Raw genomic sequence first — 21285 nt, 5'->3', positions numbered from 1 at the left:
CATCCATTAGCCCAAAGGGTGTCAGTTGGGTTGGATGCAAGGTCAGAATACGGCGTATTTTGCAACCTAATTTTCCCTAGCACTGGCCTAGAAAGATCAGCTTTATTTATACCTTGTTACAAGCTGACTTTTAGGCTATTCTGACCTTGCATCCAACCCAACTGACACCCTTTGGGCTAATGGATGCGGTGCGTCTGCTATAGACCGTTATCTTATGAGAATAGCAATTATTCAGAACTGATCGTCCTGAATAGGCTTGGGATTTGCTACGAGCTATATTGACATGATCACTGATCTCTGCACCTCTTGATAGTTCATGTAGGTGACCGCTATTACGCGCTCAGTCACTAGTCTCTTGCTCATATATCGAAAGATACGCTATAAGACCAACTAAGTCTTACCTAAGAAAGGGAGAGGTTATTTGGCCCTTACTCGTCCTCTGTAGGTCGACTAGAGAAATAACATATACTGCCGAGAGTTCTGCATATCATATGCAAAAAGTATCCGGTATCACTGTTTGAAAAAAACGACTTCTATCTGTCACACAACAAAGAAATGTGTATTTGTATATAAATAAACAGCCCAACATAGGCTCTGCTCCTGATGAACCACGCATCTGTGGGGAAACGCGTTGAGCCCGAATTGAGCCAGAATTTGAGCCCGAATTGAGCCAGAATTTAAGCTCGTACTGATAGACCCATTTCTACTCCTCAGATTATATGATAGTAATCTGAGTCTAATCAGATGGGTCTATCGAATCTTTGATCATATTTTATGCACTATTTGTCAAGAGAGCCCAAATTGAGCTTGAACACGAGCTCGGACTGGTACTCCCTAGATCAAATCAAAGGGGTCTGAGTCCTAGTCATATGGGCCTATCTACTCCTTGATCAGACTTATTTGAGCACTCTCATTTTATAATAAGTCTATGGGATATTCCCACTATCGCTATTTTCAGTGGGATCTCTTGGCCATACGATTTGTTGTGTGGAAAGGGGTAATGTCACACTCCTTTGTGTTTTTGTTTTGTGAGTCTCTATAGCCCATAATTGTTTTTTAAAAAGGATCTTATTAAAAATTATTATTTTAGTCTATAACTGTGAAGGGCCCTTATTTTTCTAGGACAAGGTGTGTATGAGCAATGAGTCTTTCATGAACGATGAAAGGCACATTTGTAACCCAAACCACGTGGATGTGGTTGTCCTGCTTCTATCTAGAAGCCAATGTAAAGACAGCCTTCAGGACTGGTCTGACAACGTGATCCACTGATATATTTTTGGACTGAGAAGTGTTATTTGGCTACCCCTGGTATACAGCGTATGTCACACACGTGTGCATTGACCTTCAGCCACTAGATGGCAGTAATTGACTTCAAACACTCTGCTGAAAAAAATAGCGCAAGTGAGCTGGAGAAAAGTGTACAAAGAAAATAAAGAGATATTGTTTAATTTGTTATCTCTTTGTCAGCATTTGTGCTCCGAAATAAAGTTTTATATTTATGATATTAATATAACCTATGGGAGCTTTGTCACCACGTGGTAAGACACTATAATAAATAATGCCGTGCCTTTACTTCATCTATTTTGCAGAACTGTGTGCATATTCCAGTATTCCAGCTTTAGTTGTTTAGCACGTGAAATCAGTTGAGACGTGTAAAAACAGATTATTGCCTTTTACAATGTAATCAATGTATTGTCCAACCAAATGGAATAAATCATCCTTTAGATGCATCGTAATACCATGTGTACTTTTCCAAGTGGCTACTAATATGTGCCGGGATAGGAGTAAGGTAATAACAAATACAAGACTGATCGACCTGTAGAGATATAAGAAAAGGTAATGAAAGGTTGTTTTCATGCGGCTTTAGCTATGTTATGCCCATTAAAAATAGGGCGAAAAAACCATCCCTGTCCATGTGCTCTCCGATATATGAGTCTGATACATTCACTTCAGTACTCTCGTCTGTGAAAACACATGAGAATACAACATGTATAGACCGTCCATCTGTATGAATAATTTCCCATGTGAACAACTTTGTTGGCTAGTATAGGTCAGTTTATTGACAGTGGAACACATGGGCCTCACATTTCCCGAAAATAGGGCCATTTGAATGGGCTCTTAGAGCAACAGTAGTGTGTCTATGTATACAGATTGGTTATTGGGTGGGTATCTTGCTTTGAGCAAATGATAATTGTGTTTTTAGGGAGTCATCAAATACTGAAATAATTGCAATGTGTGATATATGCAGTAGTATTTATAACACTAATTTGGAACTTATCTGCAGTGTTGGACTTCAGTGCCTCGGACCCTCCAGTAGAAATGACTCTGGGGGCCCACCCTACAGATACATTCAAAAAGTAACTTTATCTTTAGGCTGCATGATGTAGCAATTTTTTTAAGGTTTTTCATTTTAGCATTCCAAAATCACAACTTTTTTATTTTTCAATTAATGTAGTATATGAGCACTTATTTTTGTTAAATGTCCTTTAGGCCTAATTCCCACTGCTGGAAATCCACGGCGTTTCACTGCAGCTATTAGGTTCTATTGAACCTAATAGCTTAATGTACATGCTACGGAATTCCACCGCGGAATTCCGCAGCATGTCCTATCTGCCGCTGGTATACGCATGGACGGCTTCCATTATAATCAATGAAAGCCGCCCATCACGCTATACTTCCGCTGTAGCACAGCGGAAGTATAGAGTGAATATGCGCCCCGCCCACCGCCAAGCACGTCATATGATGCTGTCGGCGGGTCTTGTACTCTTTAATTTTAGGTCTTTTTTAATTTTTTTTGTATTTTGGTGCTGATTTTGGCACAGATTTGACGAAGATTTTGATCTCCAATTAAATAAGTGGTAAAAAAGACGCAGAACCTGCATCAAGAAGTGATTTGTCACTTTTTTTCTGCAGTGTGGTTTTTAAATCTGCACTCGGAAAAAAAACACTTTGTGAAGACCGGGAAATGGATTTCCATTAAAATCAATGGGACGTGTATTCTAAGTGGATTTTGGTGGGGATTCTTCTTCAAAAACAGTTGCAAAATTCTTATTCTTTTTTTGTGGGAAGAAATGGGAAAACTGCTATAGATTTTTGGCTTTTTTTAACAGTATGCACTTGTAATATAACTTACATCATAATTTATTTAGTCAATGTGTCATTTCAATTGCAAAGATACCAGATCTATTTACAGTGAAACCTCTTTGAGACAACCTCTCAAAATTGCATTGAAAAGTTGTCTTTTAGAGGCGGTGATCTTCTCAAATGAGATGATTGTGTCTATATTGCAATGGAAAATACGAGGGTTGCTCTGAAAATAATGCCTTCTATCTTATTATGTTGGCACATGACATCATAAATGAATGTTGCTAGCATGGAAATAGAGTTTAAACCTTCCCATCTATATACGCTACATTTTTTTGTAGCGCGACAGATGGCAGCAGAGCGGAAATCTGACAAAATGGTGTTTGACATGAAAGTTGTTTTTAAGGCCTCTTTCACACAAGCATTTTATCGTGGCTAGTTTGCCGTGATAGAACGCCGGTCGAAAATCGCGGCCATCTGAAGCATTGGATTCCAATGAATTTATTCAGATGAGCAATTTTCCGGTGCCTAAAAATCGGACAGCTTTAAAAGATAGCCCATACAGTGCGCATTCCAGCTGGCTGCTTTTCGCAATGCCGGAAAAGATAGGATTTGTCCTATCTTCTGTGGGGATACGCCGGCCGTTCCCATTGACTCCTATGGGGGCCTATGAGAGCCATCAGAAAAAGAGGGTGAGGGAGTTTATCAGTGGCGTGCATTGCTAATGTCCCTCCCACTCCCCTTACCGGCAGCTGCCATAGGCTGGGGCAGAGACGGAAAGGGAGTTTATCACACTAACTCTGCTAAGCTCCTGCCCCCTCCCTTTTCCGGGCAGTTGACGAGAGGGGGAGGGAGTTTAGCAGAACTGAACTCTCTTCCCCTTGCTGACGGTATTCCGGGCTGCGGCCATCTGAATGGGCGAGGAAACGTGACATTGTCACGGCTGGCTGCCTTTCGCTCATGCAATTTTCGGCCGCAATGTGGGCAGCTACAAATGGCACCACTTGTGTGAAAGAGGCCTAAAGCAAGTGTGTGTAATTGAAAAAATGTAAAGAAAATGCACCAATTGACATTCATCAATGCTTGCTGAAGTAGTAAGGAGACCAAAGAATGAATGTTAGTACAGTAAAGTGGTTGTTGGTATGCTGCAACAGTAGCGATAGTGACGTGACAGACAAGTTATGTTTCGGATGGCCATGCTCAGTTTTCACATCACAAAATGAAGAGCGTCTCAATCAGCTGATCTGCATGTATTAGCAGCTCATTGTTTCCAATGCACTGAAGTTGAAATGCAGCTCCTTACACACTTACCTGGTTGTAACCCACCAATTTGTGCAGATGAGCTGATCAAGATGCTCTTCATTTTGTGTGTGACAACTATACATGGCCGTCTGGAACATGGCTTGTCTTTCACATCACTATCGCCACTTTTGAAGTCCACCGCCCATCGTTTCACTGTGCTAACATTCAGTTTTTGGTCTCCATAAATGTTCAGCAAGCATCGATGGATGGATCGATGAAGAAATACAATTACACACCTTTGCCAATTCCTCACTTTCTATGTCAGATGCCACTTTTTCAGACTGCCCCTACTCTGCCATTTCTCGCACCGCAACTAAACTTACCCGATATTGTGGAGATCCTCCGCCATGTGTTCAGTAGGGAGGCAGTACTGGAGGTAGGTGTAGTGGTCCCACAGGTGGTGGCCGCATCTATTCAACTTTTATGTCATATTCTGGAGACCTAGCATAATGTTTGAGATGGGAATACCCTTTTAATGGGGTTGTCCAACACTTATCACCTATACACAGGATAGGTAATAGGTGTTTGATTGGTGGCGGTCCCACCACTGGGACCCCCACAGATCATGTGAATGTGGGTTCTGAGTGTCCTGTATAAATAGACACACATGTGCATTACCAAGCCATTCATCTCTGTGGAACTGTCAGAGATAGACAGATGCTACTGCTCTGTTCATACGAGACACTTAAGACTCCTGTTTTCGTGATTGGTAAGGGTCTCACCGATCAGATACTTATTACTGATATGTTTCTCTTGTTAAAAGTAAAGCATTTAAAACATTAATATTAATTCTTGATTCCATCTCTGAACAATTGTTATTTCTACAGAACTTGCCTTGGATAGATCATGCATGATATTAAGATACAGTATGTGTTCTGTTTTTAATCATTTGTATTATTTTCATAACTATTATTTTTATATATTTTTTATGCTTGTAGAAGTAGAGTATAAAAATGCCAATCATCAAGATACCAGTGATTCAAAAGTTTGGGATCATCTCAACAAAATATCACAATGAACTCCAGAAAAAGTTATTGGAGAAAAAAGAAGAAACCGCAGAAAGGAAATGTAAAAGGTACAGCTGTAAAGTCAAACTCCACGTATCACTAATGCTACATATGATTGATGAAGAGAATAATCAATACCAGTTATCGCTATAGTTTTTATATTTCTTAATTGTCAATATGTTGTGAACTCAACATACTCTGTAGCTGAGCCTGTATATACCGTACTGGCTTTACATGTCTGCAGTGACTAAATGTTCTTCATGTTAATCTTATGTAAACAAAGTATGCTGAGACAGTAATTTTGTGAATGTACTGTATATCTTTAGAGAGAACCTGAAGGTTCTCTGATTATGGCGGCAATCGGGTAGTGGAGCCAGGGTGACTTTACAATGTCAGCCCCGGTCTACGGCCTTCGTGGATGGGAGTCGATGAGTGCCTTCATCTTAGCATTGCAGAAGGCTCTTGAAGTTTTGTCTGTCGGAAATCCCTCAGTAGTGTTCAGTCTATAATGTGTTCCTGCTTCTCAACCCTGCTACAATATCTCCTGTGGTAAATGGACAGATTGGGAGACAGAGAGGTGTTTTCCCTAGCTGGCCAAACAGCTTTAATGGAATTGTATTTATTCTGAGCCCATCTTTACATGGATGCCAGGTATTTTTCTATTTGAGATGTCTGGTGTGGCAGCAGCCATGTGCAGCTCAGATTAGTAGCTTAGTAACTGTGGTGATACCTTTACTGTGCGGCTTTTTCACCTTTGCCTAGCTCTGTTTATATATATATATATATATATATATATATATATATATATATATACTTCAACCATGTGCTCTATACTCTTCCCTACCCTTCATCTAGGGACAGACTAGGTCCCCTAAGTTCAAGATATGGGGCCGTCCCTATCAGGGCAATTGTCCCACTTTTAGACAGGGCCTGCCATGCCAAAGTCAGTTAGGGATAACATTCCATGCATTTTTGTTATAAATGCTTTTTTTTACTCCTTTTGTGTTCTCTGTGTTTTGTTGTTTAAATATGTCTACATTTGTCCATTTATTTACATAACCAATAGAATACAAGCAACTGTTAATGACTTCATATATTAACTCCACAATCTAGTTTTCTTCCTGTAGTGTAGACCGTTGTAAAGCAGCATGCACATAGGGTCCGAACTACCTCTAAAGCAGATAAACTGCCATGGAGGAGGCCAAGGAGACCTCACTCAGCTCTTCATCCACCTCTAACCAAAAAAACCAATGCATTTTCTACAACATTTGTAAGTCTGATAAGAGAATATCCATTCCAATTGGGTTCAGACGTACCTCATCAGGAAGAAGAAGACCCCTGAAAGAACAAACAGGCTGCATTGCCACAACCTCAGATCACACCAGGATACATACTGGCAATTTTGTTTATGTATTCTAAATCCACTTTTATGAGAAATAACAACATGAACAGCTTAACTCACAAGTCATTCCTTTTGGCATTGAGGTAAAAAAAACAAACCACTGAGCCCCTAAATTCACAGCTGGAAGCAATAACCATGGGAAGCAGTTCAACCCAGCACAAGCCTCTGACTCCTCTTTAGTGCACCTCAGCAGAAGATGAACCAAGGTTGCAGCCCATTGGACGGGTTTCAGCTTTCCTGGTAACCCAATAGATGAAAGCGTGCCCAAATAACCAACTTCCATCCTGTAATGGAAATAAAAGAACAAACAATCTGCTAACCACTGACAGCCCTAGAATAAGACAAGATCTGGACACAAATAAAAATGAAAACTGTTGGAGCACCACCAGTTGCCTAAGTACTTGTTTGATAGCTGGTTCACCCAGCCGGAGGTCATGCGCCTTCAATTCAGAACTGAGTAGCAAATTTCAATGCATCCAGCCCCAATCTAACCAGACAAAGCTTAAAAATGGATTGAAACGGATATGGGGGAACGAGAAGCCATTGACGTGTACCAAGAACTAACAGCTATCCACCCAAGCTACACATTATTCCTTAAAGGGGTTGTCTCGCGGCAGCAAGTGGGGTTATACACTTCTGTATGGCCATATTAATGCACTTTGTAATATACATCGTGCATTAAATATGAGCCATACAGAAGTTATTCACTTATCCACTCCATTGCTAGCGTCCCCGTCTCCATGGCTCCGTCTAATTTCGCTGGATTCTTGCTTTTTTAGACGCGCTTGCGCTGTGCGGTCTTCTGCCTGGTGAATGGGGCAGCTCGTGCCGGAGAGCTGGTCACCGCGTCGTCATCGTAGCTCCGCCTCCGTCACGTGGTGCCGATCAGCCAATGAGATGGCTGTATCGGCAGTGGAACACAGAAGACAGAAGAAGAAACTCCACGGTGCACCATGGGAAGACCCGCGGTGCACCGTGGGAGAAGACCAGCGGCGCCATCTTTAAAAGAAGAAAAGAAGAAGCTGCAGAACGCTGATGCAGGTAAGTGCAATGTGCTTTTTAAAAACTAACACATGCTTTCTTTTTCACAGGGCATAATGCAGTGGTCCATTTAAAAAAAACAAAAACGCTTTCGCCGCGAGACAACCCCTTTAAGTAAGCCAGCAGGGCAGAACTCCCCCCCCCCTCACTCCCTCAATATAGAAGGGGACCCACTACAACACTCTCGATTCGTGGGACTCAGGCTCAGCCTAGAGGGTGGTCGTACTTTGCTCCTGCACCGCATGTTTTACCCAGGCTAGCGACCAATGCTGCTCCTCTCCACCTTAAAGGAACTCCTGCAGCCACGCTGTTCCTTCTATCACAACCCTCCAGGCCACCTGCTGTACAATCCTGTCCACATTACTTGGACTCTTGTGCCTTGAGACCAGCAGTGGAGTTCAGCTCGCTACCACAGAAGTAAGAGAGGAGAGCATTTCCTGTTTCAGCCATAAATTAAGTAGTAAGACCCGCCTATTGCTACCCCCTATTGGCCAATCAAGCTCCTGTTCCTATATCCTGACCCCTAAAGTACCTTTTTCACCCACCTCCCCATGCAGCTCCTGCCACCCTCCCTGTGCTGTATGGTGACACCAAAGTATAACCTAACTACCAAGCTGTTACTGTAACATTTTTTATGGAAATCCACTTTAATCAACTCTCTGAAATTTTCTTCTAATTAATAGTCCAAAATATCTTATCCTTTTTTTACTGCAAAGCAAAGATAATAAAATATTATACATATCATTTGCTAAAACACATAAAAGTTAAATGAACATTCAGTTGAAGTGAACCTTTGTTCTCAGTTAACAGCACATTATTTTAGCGCTATATGTAATAATTTAGGATAAAAATAACAGAGTGCTCTCTTTTGTCTTAGAACTTTCTCACCCTCTCTTATTGTTCTTTAACTACTTTTGATTATTCAATAGAGGATTATGTTACTTGTCAGTAAATGACATTTGAAATCATTGCATTCCTTGTGATCTTTATATAGAAAGCCTTTGGAAGTCACAGAGGAATTCATCAAACAGTTTAACGCTGCAGAAGAAGATGAGGATCAAGAGCGCATGCTTGACACTGCTAGCAAAATCCTTCATCGGTGCAGGGTAACTGAGATATCAGAGACCTGTATATTTAAATCGGAAACAAATTAAACATTATGAACAGCGCAAAATTGACTTGAAAGACTGTAGTTAAACAGGTTCTCCAGTGAAATCTATTTGATTGGACAACTATTGCTGTTATGTATTAATTTACACAAAAGGCATTGCTTTACATCTTTGTTACGCTTAATGGCCTGTTTGCGCCACCCCAGCTGCCGGTCTTTCATTCGCTTCATATTTCTCACGGTCTTGCATGCACTATTGTAGTTCAAACAGGAGGATATGTGACTGCCTGCAATATCTGTTGAAGGGGAGATTAGTAGTGGCAGAGTCACAACCATCCCAATAAGGGCTTTAACTTCTTTTAACTTTAGCTTCTTTTTAATTCTTTATTTCTCATTTTCAAAACAATTACAGGTAACCTTAGTTATATTTCAGATAACAAATGCCAGTGATTATTAGTAGCAAACAAATCTCTAATTTTAACGTTAAATCAGCTAGATAATAAAGGGCTCTTTAGACTTCTTGTTGACTCCTCCTGTCACTGGATCTTATAAACAAATGTGTGCTCAGCCTGGGTACGTAGAGCTGTCCATTTTTTAGAAATTGAACCAGTTTCTCAGGAATGCCAGTTGAACTGGGGCGTATGCCCTGTTTCCAGTTCCTGCACTCCTGATCCCCAGATATTAACAGAACTAACACGTTTAACCACGAACATGTTTAACAGTTAAACTCAGACAACAAAGACAGGAAGGTACAATAGGATTCAGACACAGGAGGTAGGGTGGGTGGGGGGGAGTATTCTGTGACCTTTAACTGTTGGTGTTTAGAAGCGTCCGGTATTCCACCGAACCCTGGAATTCCAGCCAGTAATACCATGTCTTTGTGAACTTTTCTTGGGTTCCTCTGAGTGTCGCCGTAAGGTCCTCAATCTCCATCAGCCCCAGTACTGTGTTAAGCCCCAGCGCCACCGTGAAGGGGGGGAGGGGGTAGTCTGCCGCCAGAGTCTTGGGATACAGGACCTCGCCGAGCCAACCACCCTATTGATTTCTTGTAAACCGAGAGGGGGATCGTGTTGTGATGTAAGAGAAAAAAGGCTGGAGATTTAGGAATTGAGTATTCTGTGAATTTGGAAGTGATCCACCCAGAAGCCCGCCAGCACTGGACAATCCCAAGAAACATATAGAAAATTCTGTCTGTTTTAAACTTTTTTGCAACAAATCTCTGTATGCTGGTTACAACATGTGGTGCAATTAACTCCTGAACACACCCTCCACACCATTCCTCAGCCATCTCTCCTCCTGACAAGCTAGCACACACAGGTATTGCTTCTTTGATTTTAATTTGTATTTTGTCTATAAACGTCTTGTGTATTCCATACCTCATAGCTGTTGATAAAGGCTACTATAGCCGAAACGCGTTCAGCGCGAACCTGTGAGCTATATGCTTTTTTTACTCAATAAAGAATGAAATTTTTTTAACGGTAGCAGCTCCTCTCCACTTCTATTTTTCTTTACATAGAAAATTCCCCTGCTCAAATCTACATCTCCAACAGAGAGGCGAGACCGAGGGGTATATCTTGTGTAAGTGGGAGGGCACCCTATACCAGCGTGAGAGCACTTTGTAACCAGATTCCTGTATCCTGCTGGAAATCGATGTGTAGTGTGTCAGCGTAAAGATTTTCTGTCTTTCTGATGGGGAGAGGGTAATTTCAAGGTCCTCCTCCCATCTCTGTACAAAGCCCGGTGGATGGAGCTCGGGTTGAGAATTGAGAATGTCATATAGGCGTGACCGTGTATGCCTAGAGGGTCCTTCTGTGCTGCAAATTGATTCGAATTGTGTTTTTGCGTGAGTAAATGTGCTGGGGTGAGGAAGGGACCAGAGAAAGTGTCTTAGTTGTACTGTCTCCCAGAACGGTATTGGGGAGGGGTCTGATAGTCTAGCTAGGGTGTCCATCGTTAGCCATTGTCCTTCCATTAGGAAGTGGAAAGCTCAAAACTTGTCTCTCTGGGACCAGAGCGGAAGGCCTTGCTCTTGGTACCCGGTGGGAATGCTGGGTTCCCTACAACTGGAAACATTGGGGAGGGTTTGGGAGCAATATCTGACCTTGTAAATACTTTGGATGCTATCGCCAAGGTGGGACCGATGGTGGGGTGCTGGGCCAGGTCCAGCGTGTTCTGCCCCTGGATCCAGGGGAGCACCCGTAAGGAAATAGAAGTGGCCGCTTGTTCCGTGGTAATCCATTGTTTGAGGGAGCCATGTCTGTGCCAGTCAACTATGTGTGCCAATTGCACTGCTTGATGGTATCGTGGGAAGCTTGGAAGGCCCAGGCCCCCCTCTGTTTTTCGGTCTCTTAGCTGTGCCAATTCTGCCCCTAAGGTACTATCCTGGTTAGATTTGTGTCGGTGTTCTAAAGTCTGAATTTGATTTAGTAGTCCTTGAAGTAATGCCCCTCTTTCTTTTTTGATACGGGATCCCAGCTCTATACAGACCCCTCGTATAACACATTTGTGGGCTCCCCAGATTGCCAAGGGGTCGGCGTCTGGGGTGTGGTTGTTCCTAAAGTACTCATGTAGGGCTCCTTGGATGTCCCCTGACATTTCCGGACTGTTGATAAGTGACTCGTTAAGGCGCCAGTGCCACACACGAAAAGTAGTGGCAGCATCAAGGGTGTGTAGTATAGATAAAAATCTCTTTATTGCTTTATGTTTAAAAAGGCAATGTTTCGACCGGAAGTCTTTATCACTGTTGGAAATAATTGGATACTGTTAGGCCTTCCACACACTATCGTTTTTTTTGTCCATGTGGAAAAAAGAGACTTATACACGGACAGTATATGGACCTATATAATTCTCTGGTGCAACACACACTACTGAGTCACAAATGGCATGAAAAAACTCATGGCATGCACTATTCTGATCTGTTTTACAGACGAGACTCACCCATTCAAGTCAATGGGAAGAGGAAAAAAACAGACAGCACACAGATGCAGTCCATGTGCTGTACATTTTTTTTAAAGATGCAGAAAGAAGACATTAGGCTTGTGTCAGTTTTTTCTTTTTTTGCAGATGTGAAAAATGCATGGCCTACAGAAAGAAAATGATACACGGACCAAATATGGAGGCCATACAGAGCTTCACACATATAAAAAAAATTAGGGACAAGAGCATGTCATAATAGGAGTGAAATGTGATTGTTCTCAGCAAGAGAAACGACGTAATCTTGTAGATATGATACCTTTTAATGGCTAACAAAAATACATGATGTTTTCATTATACATAATAGGAGTGGTAACACCTAGTTGTTAATTTTTTTCATATACTTCCAGGTAGTATACCAGAGAAAAGGCACAATGCAAATTTCTAAAGAAAGATGCTCCCAAGCCCTCTACAGTAGTGTTGCTCGTTGTGATCAACCAGTCGATAAAATCGATCTGATTTTGCACAATTGGAATGGGTCAAAAAATGTCCCCTCTATAAATGGGGCTCAGCTGCTAGCACTCTTGCCTTCTTGTTCTTCTCCTTTGGAGCAGAACCACAGATGTGGTGACTCAGTTGTTACACTGCTGCCTTTTAGAGCTGGAGTTTTAAGTTCAAATCTGACTTAGGCCAGGTTCACACGGCCGTAAGTGTAAAACACTGTGTGGGTCATTTTATCACTGGGGAGACACCGATGACTTGGCCTATCACCGCGTATGGCAGCAAAATCGTACTGCGCATGACAGCGTATCTGGCGCACGCTGTCATGTGCAGTCTACCTGTTTTTGTTGTTTATATTTCTTGCACCGGCGCGTGTACACCTCGCCCATATGCAATAACATTGCGTATGGGCGTGTGTATATACATGCCCATAAAAAAATGGGCTCTCATGTGCGTATATAGGTGGCAAAATAGAACATCTTACATTCTTTTTTGCACTTGCGCATTATGTAATTCTAACATGCAAATGTGATCGGAACTGCGTAAGCAATGTAATTGTTTGCTGCGAATTACCGTGTATCACACAGGCGTTTAATGCACACGTAATACGTGGTAATTACATGCTTATGTGAGCCTGGCCTTAGCATAACATCTGCTGGGTTTTTAGATTCTCTTTGCATTTATTCATGTTCTTCTCATCTACAAGTTTGGTGGCTCACTTGTTCGCACTGTTGCTTTATAGCCCTGGAGTTGTAGGTTCTAATCTGACCAAGAGCGATAGCTAAAGTTTTTCAAAATCCACACAGATGTTACCCTTGATGGGATTTAATGGACACACCCATGCGCACCATTGAAGCCAATTTTTACTCCCATTGATGGGAGTCGGAATTGACCATTCTGATTCACAATAATTTTTATGAAATCAGGTTGGGTAAACTTATCCAAAGCAAATGGGTAATGTATTTCTTTGCTAAATTGAATCATGGGAAAATCTTATTTAAGTGGAACCTGTCACCAGAAAATAGGTGTATAAGCTGGGACCTCAGTGTAAACCAGCATAGCAACCACATTACTGAATGTTTACTGTAGAAGATAGCGATTTAAAAAAAAACAAAATCTTACTTTAGTTATAATGTGCTCGTTATACAAATGCCCCACCGCAGGTCAAAGAAGTGACGCTATTATCACTCCAAGTCAAGATATCATTCTGAAATCCTGGCCTCTTCAGCCTCTCGCCACTATCTCCTTTTCCTGCCAACTTCACCAGCGCACCGGAAGATGGCAGGAGAAGCACACGACGTGTGTGCGAGATTTCAGCGCTATGAGTGCTGAAGTCGTCATGAAAAAGTATGGTGGCGAAAGGCTGAAAAGGCTGGGCTTTCAGAGTGACGTTCTGACTCAGATTTGCATAAGAGGCGTGCTGCAACTAAAGTAAGATTTTGTGTTTTTGGTAAATCGTTATCTTCAACTTCTAACGTATCTGTAATGCTTTTGGGCCGCTGGTTTACACTTTGGTGCCAGCTTATATACCTTATTTTCAGGTGACAGGTTCCCTTTATTGGCCCCTAATACAGTATTAATACGGGAAGGCTGATTATATTTCCATGTAGATGTACCACTAGACATTTAAGATTGGATAATCACAATACAATATGATCATTTCTTGGCCATTTGAGAAACACAGATTATGTAAGTACGATAATTATGGGTTCTTAAATCCGTGATTTACACTTTATAAAGAAACTAAACATGATGATTCATTTTAAGAAGTCACTTTGATGTAGTGGAAAGCAGAGAAAGTACAATAGAAGCACATGTGTGGTGCAGAATAGCTGCAAGAAGAAGGCTTTAATAATGGAAATGGACATAAAGGAGAAGATTTAGAACCAGCTTACTGACGTGAAGTACGGTGTAAGATAATTTTGTGAACACTAATGGCCGTTTAGCACCTCCTAAGAATAGAAGACCTTATGCAACATTTGCCACAAACTGCTTATTGCTTGCACTCATTGTTATAGTAATAATATCCCAGCTGGAAAAATGAAGGCATGTTTGTTGAGGTTTTATGTTAGTGTATTCATCATTAGTATACTCATGATATTAGTCTGAATCTTCAACGTGTCCTCTGTCTGCTGTGAAATGTGACTTTTTAATGTGTCAAGCCACATTAACTCCTCAATGTATCAAATTATATGAACACAATCTACTTATGCTAATTGTACTACCTTAATGCTGTATGCATGTTTTATGGAAAGAGTTGACATTAGCTAAAGCCAATGGGGTGAAATTTCTCTAAAAATGGTCTGTTTTACGGCTTTTAAGATTGTGAGTGTAGATTACATTTGCAGATTGGTAATAATTAAAGCTAACATAAATTACCATTAAATATATTATGTTAAGAGCTTCAAATTTTGGTGTTGAATTAATATGTAAGAATTAATATGTAAACATTGAAATACTATCGACAATTTTAAATTGGAAATTTCTTCTTGTGTCAGGCGGCATGAAGCTACATATAGGTTCCCTTTAACAATAAGTCCAGACAGGTGCTCATATCGCAGGGAGGTACAGTATGTCTTATTCTGAAACGCTGCACTGTTTTAGAGAAAACATATAGTACTGTACATTACAAAGTGCCCAGGAATGGGGAGAACAGTCTCCCCGCTGGCTTCTTCCCTCATTTCTCAGCTATGGTTGAGTAACAAGTCTCTTATGTCAATTTAGTTGATCCAGGAGCAGAGGCATAACTTGTAGATTCGGGGCCCCACTATAAAACCTGTAACAGGGCCCCCAACTATACTGCTTTATTCATAGTACTGGGCTCTCTATATGGAGAAGAGAGGCCTTATGGGCCCACTAAGGGTTCTGCACCCGGGTGCAACCGCATCCCCTGCATTCCCTATAGTTACACCCTTGTCCAGGAGGATGAAGCTGGCAGTGAGCCGCCTCAATGATTCTTCTCTCCCATTTATGGCTGCTTTTAAAGTATCTCCCTGTATTGTGAGCATCAGCAGTCAACATTCCCTGCAACATACAGGGGCAGGTGTATTGGTATAATTTCAGCAATAGTCACTTCAACCAGTCTTGTATCTTGTTAAGGGATAGTTTCCAAGTTGATCTGTGCAAAAGATCAAGTGACTACACCTAATATCCATTCCTGATGCTAGATGTTATTTAAACCCTTTTGGCATTGCCTAGCAAAATCGACACTTACCGGGTTTACAAATTGGAAAGCTGCACAAGTCCTTAAAGTGGTTGTCGAAGATAAATTTTTGTTTCTGCCTGAACTCTGTGATTAGCTGCAGCTGCAGCCTGTGACATCCTTGGCACATGCTGCTGCAGCCAGTGCATCACAGGGGGGCCCAGAGCTGTCAGTGCAATACATGTGGGGATCTGGGAGTGTGGAGTATGAACTTTTTTTATTTTCTGCCATGGGGCACCTGATTTTTTATGTTATCTCAGACAACCCCTTTAGTGCATAACTAGTATAAAAATTACAGTTTTCCAATTCTAAAATTATGGAAGCTTTTCGTGATCTGATTCTAGTACTAATAACCCATTAAGCTATCAGCTGTGCTTATAGAAAACTTGCCGGGCTTCACATATGAGTCCAGCTTTTGCTTCTAACTTAAAAAGGTGATTTTTTGTGACAAAAAGTATTTATAGAATTATTTCGCTAATGACATCTATCCATCAGTTTTAGTCAAGAAATGAATTCATGTTGAACAGCTGTCAAGAGTTCATCCCATATGGCTTATGGCTACTGAAGCATTAAATGTCACATGACTCCACTAGGAAGATCTGACCAATCCACCCAGAGCGTTAATATATGGAATGCGCAGTAATGACCAAAACTAGGCTAAAATGGTCAGCAGTAGAAAAAAACATTAATCCCTTGACTCTGCAAATCTTGTAATGTGTCCAGATGGACCCTTTCCATCCTATATGTACAGTTGTGTACTACAACCACTATTTCTACTATATGCTAACATTTATGCAACACCGTGTAGAAACTTACTTGCACAGAAGAAGCACACAAAGTTAATAAAGTAATTTGTACGTAAATAAACATTTGTATAAAATGTTTCTCGATAGTAGTAATAATCTATATTTAATTAATTTCAGAGACAATCAGCACTTCCTTCAAAAGGTTCTGGTCATCGTGGAAACATTCAATTTGTATGGACTGAATTAATTTTAATGGCTCAGTGTAAAGGAAAAATTCAAGAAGGTAAATTACTATTCTGTCCTACTGGACTATGAGTCAGCTATTATGATGGCTGGAATGTTCACTATAATTAGTATACTATAGGACATTTATTGGAAATCATTCCAGAGAACAAAGGTCTAATTTCCTGAAACAGTGCTACTATTATCCTATCATCCATAGTCTGTGTCTAGTATCGCAGTGTATGGAGCTAAACTATAATAGCAGACAGACGGGGGTATTTATTAAGACGGGCATTTCAAATGCTGGTCTTAGTAATTGTTTCACTGGTGCACGATGCGCCTATTATATAAAGAAGTGCATGCCCCTTCATGTATTAAGTGCATCTCAGCTCCTCCGTGCGCCACGCAGAAGTGTACGCTAGATCCAATGTAGCATTTATTTCTGGTATAATTTACACCGTTACACCAATTATATATAAATGTGTTGGTCCAGGATGGCCATGCCCTCTCCTGAAAAGCCCCCCCCCCCCCAGCAGTAGTTGTTATATATAAGAGTACGTGTGGTTGTCAAGAGGCTATAGTATACAAAACACCTTAGATCAGTGCTCCGAGATTCACTGTGACCCCATAATGACCAGTGTAACCCATGTTTCTTTCAGAGGCTTTGGATATACTGATTTTATCCATTGATCAAGCTGAACTGAATCAAGACCATATTGCTGTGTTGTTCTTTATTGCCGAGTCAGTTCTTTATAGAATCTGTTTTGATGCAGATCAGAAACAATATCTATTTACCAGTGAAGTAAAGCTTTCAAAGGTACAGTATAGTTTTATTTGAGGGTAAATTCGGGCATATGTATAAAACTTACATTTTCTTCCTCTGTTTAGGATCGGGGGAGAATTTTTCTGCTTGGGGTAGATTTGCTCAAGCAAAACTTTTTTTCAGTTTCCTCTGGATCAATAGCAAAGTTGTATAGCTCACCCATACCCCTTCCCTACATCCACATCTTCACTTATTTCTTGGCTGAAATTGATTAACATACATTATGCCTTTTTTTTTCCAACTGTACTATGTAACTATATGGATCTATGTATAGCAACTATGTGACTGTAGAGTAGTGTATATTTCATCAGACAAGTGCTATTTTCACTGAACGAATAAGGAAATACCATATATTAACTTATTTACACCAAACCTTTTCGATTCAGGAGTAGGGCATAGAGCATTTTAAAGATGCCAGCCGTAACATGCAAAGTGATGAAATAAATGCATGTCCTTGCAAAATAGACCTAGTATATTTATGTGTCTCATGAGAAAGTAAAAGTTGCCTCTAAGGCTTAGTTCATATTGCATTTGGACATTATGTTCTGCAAATACTCCAAGGAAATCTCCTGGCTAATGTGCTGAACATAAAGTCTTCACCTATGGAACTCTATATAATTCAGTTGCTTTTATTGTCTAAGTTGCATTTGGACCACATTGTAAGTTTAAACCATACGCGGCACAATGTTGTGGCTTCTGTGTTAATGGAAAAAGCAACGCAGATGTGAACAGATAAATCCACTGTACGTTGGCACCAAATATTACAACCAGTCCTCGCCTGCTAAAAAACTGATAAAAGTTGGGACAATAAGCCATTTATAAAATATTGTCCTTGTCCATTTAGAGTAAATTACTGGTGAAAATATCTGGTGTTATTCTTACCCAGGTCAGCGGTAACTTCTTCAGTGATTGCGACTTTCATTTCACCTTTGATATGACCTTGTTTGCCTTATATTCATAAATTAAAAAGTCTAAATTGTAGTTTGCACTAGTTGGGATATAAGGGGTAATAAGGACATATTTAAAATTGAAACCCCAAATGGATTCAACTAATACAAAGGCAATGACACTGTTTATACTGGTAAGGCCAGGCGCACGCTTGCATCGGATAAGACATAGACACCTGTCCGTGTGATGTCTGATACACAGAGGGCCTGCATTCTCGTCCATGATATAGATAATAATAGGGCATGCGATTAGTTTTTTTTCACACATACCTTCAGTCCGCATGAAAAAACCAGCAGCGCACTTAGCCCCATAGGCTGTAATGGGTCCGTGTGCTGTCTGGGAATTAACACAAAATACGCTAGTGTGCTGGAGGCATAAGTGATATTTCTTTGTAATTACTTCTACAGCTTGGATTTCTGACATTTATAAGACTTTACGCCCTTTATCTCCTTGGGCATCTACAACATTTTGAAGAACAAAAAAGGAGACTTTCTATATATTTAAAAGGTTGGTTTTCAAACATATTCATATGTTACCATAATTAATAAATAAAATACAAGTTTTCATTTATTTCTGATGACTTGGGCTTCATGTGCACATTACTGTGACCGCTACAGCTTTTCCATGTAATTAAGTGTAGCATAGTGCTTGTGTGTTTCTCAGCATCAGCTTCTATACGTGCTTCTGGTCTTTTCTGCGTTTTAAACAATTCTACCATTTTACCCCTCATTTAGCCCTGCCAGCACGTGAAACAACGTATCAGCCATACCCAAATGTTCTTTCATCCTTGCATGTAATGCTCGGAGTTGGGGAAATCATTTGTGATTTAGACTCTTCTCAAGAAACAAAGATCTTTTCACAGGTGAGTGTTCATTTATTAGGAAGATGTTTGGAGGATCAGGATAATGTCCAGTAGCTTGGCTTGTTTTGGGGAATGAATTATTAGGGCAATGAGCAATACCCAACACAAATTTTCATTTACTTCATTCAGCTTCTAAGTCATCATTGGAGCTTACTAGAAAGGAGCGAGCACACTCGGATAAGGCAGTTACTCGAGCGAGCATCGCTCTTCTCGAGTAACTGTATTATCGTCCGAGAAGGCTCATCTCTAGAGCTTACTAATGCAGATCAAACGAGCAACAAACATGGTTGTATTGTGGTTGTGTGAGTGTCTAGGGAAACTTAAAAGGGTTGTCTAGTTTAGAAAACAGATGTTCATATATTCTGTTAGGAGCATCTGAGTAAATAGAGGAGGTACAAATGGTGTCTCGCTTGGCTTATTCACACGAGCATATATCGGCTCTGTTTTCACGGCTGGATGATATACGCATCCATCTGATGCATTGGATTCCAATGCATCACTTCAGTTGGGCGATTCTTGGGTGCGTAAAAACAGTTGGTTGGAAAAGTTCCATAGACTCCTATGAGAGTAGGTGGGAGGGAGTTTAGCAGTGTCTCTGCTAAACTCCCTCCCCCTCTCCGCCCCTTGCCGGCTGTTTGCGAAGGGAGGGGGTGGGGGCGGGAAATTAGCACACTTGCTCCGTCCTGCCTCCTCCCTTTGCTGACAGCCGGCAAGGGGCGGGAAGGGGGAGGGAGTTTAGTAGAGCTAAACTCTCTCCCCCCACCCAACGGTATCTCGAGCTCGGCGTATACTCACAGGCACATAAACGAGAGATGCAGCCACGATTTGGTCACTGCTGCCTCTCCTTCATGCGAATTTTCAGCTGTGCTTCGGCTGTAATGCAGCCAATCGAAAATTGAAGCACCCATGTGAAGGAGCCCTCACTTTGAAGGACCTGTCTTGCATTGCACAAACAACCATTAATTTGAATGGTATGTGTCATGATTAATTTCCCTTGTGTTGGTGCTGTAAGGAAATTGAACAGTTCCTGACAGTTTTTCTCACATATTACAACTAATTGCTGAGGGTCACAGCAGGGGAACACTTTGTGATCATCTTATTCTCAAGGGATTCTTCTAAGAGCCCTTTTACGCTGAATGATTGTTCATGTTTGGAGAATATGCCTGGAGTTTTAGACCTTATTCTGGGTACTTTGCACCACTGATTCTGAAAATACCATCTTTTTCATTCTAGAAGCTCTAGTTTCTGAGATATTGCTGATGTCATTATCTATTTTGTGACGATTACTTTATTTTCACCAGCATTTGTTTATTGTTAATACACATGATACTTATGATTTTGTTGATGTTGTTGTTTATGTGTTTACTTTACATGTTCTGACGTGTTTAATTACTGTTACATTGACATGGCTTCATCACGAAGAAAATGTCAAATCGTCATGTTGTTTTTTGTTTCATTTGCTGTGAGAACATTTTCCTTTAGCACAAAAGTCATAACAGATTTTGTAAAAAGAGATTATTTGGCATATTTCTAAATAAAATCGGGGAACTAAGATAAGCCTTGGGCGCATCAAGTTGTGTATAAAACGTGTGCAGAGCATTGGTGGCAGTGAGCAAATGGGAAAAGTAAGTGTATGAAAATTGGTAAACCAAAGAAAACACAGTGATGATGGTTACTTTTGTTTGGTGAATGTAGAGGGCATCAATGGGATTTACTGGAGTAAGTGGACATAGGCTCACTTCTGTTTGCACACTTCGTTGTAACTTGAGCATCAAATTGCATTACCTGCTCAGTTATTTGGATCAATTTCCAGACTGTCGTGGGGATGTAAGCAACAAACTGGGTGAATGAATTTACCAAGAAATAAGGACCATGGAAGAACAGTACTGTGGATTATGGCATACGCACTAATGTCCAGCAATATCTCATCACAGGAAATCACAGAAACGCAGTTTCAGCGACATGCCTCACTGAAGCAACTTTAGTCCTGTTGTTTGTGTTCTAGATGCCTTAGGATTTATTTTCGTACCTTCAACTATTGATTCGCATTCATTACATGTATAATACAATTTGTAAACATTTCTAACTATATATCGATATATGACCTCCTGCAGACGGGCGGAA

The 21285-nt window shown here is 40.8% G+C and overlaps 1 protein-coding gene across 2 annotated transcripts in view; it reads left to right on the top strand.

The window, feature by feature from the left end:
* Positions 1–21285, top strand: part of TMEM232 (transmembrane protein 232) — a 180128-nt gene that overhangs the window by 21413 nt on the left and 137430 nt on the right. For both annotated transcript variants that reach the window (XM_066603049.1, XM_066603048.1), the window contains exons 2-7: positions 5325–5461; positions 8831–8942; positions 16484–16589; positions 17188–17345; positions 18707–18806; positions 19034–19161. In XM_066603049.1, the coding sequence (XP_066459146.1) occupies positions 5340–5461; positions 8831–8942; positions 16484–16589; positions 17188–17345; positions 18707–18806; positions 19034–19161 (726 nt within the window). In that variant the 5' untranslated portion in view covers positions 5325–5339. The remainder of the gene's footprint in view (positions 1–5324; positions 5462–8830; positions 8943–16483; positions 16590–17187; positions 17346–18706; positions 18807–19033; positions 19162–21285) is intronic.

This window comes from Eleutherodactylus coqui, chromosome 5 (genome assembly GCF_035609145.1).
Source record: "Eleutherodactylus coqui strain aEleCoq1 chromosome 5, aEleCoq1.hap1, whole genome shotgun sequence".
Taxonomy (NCBI): Eukaryota; Metazoa; Chordata; class Amphibia; order Anura; family Eleutherodactylidae; genus Eleutherodactylus; species Eleutherodactylus coqui.
This window is presented reverse-complemented; position numbering and strand designations above follow the sequence as displayed.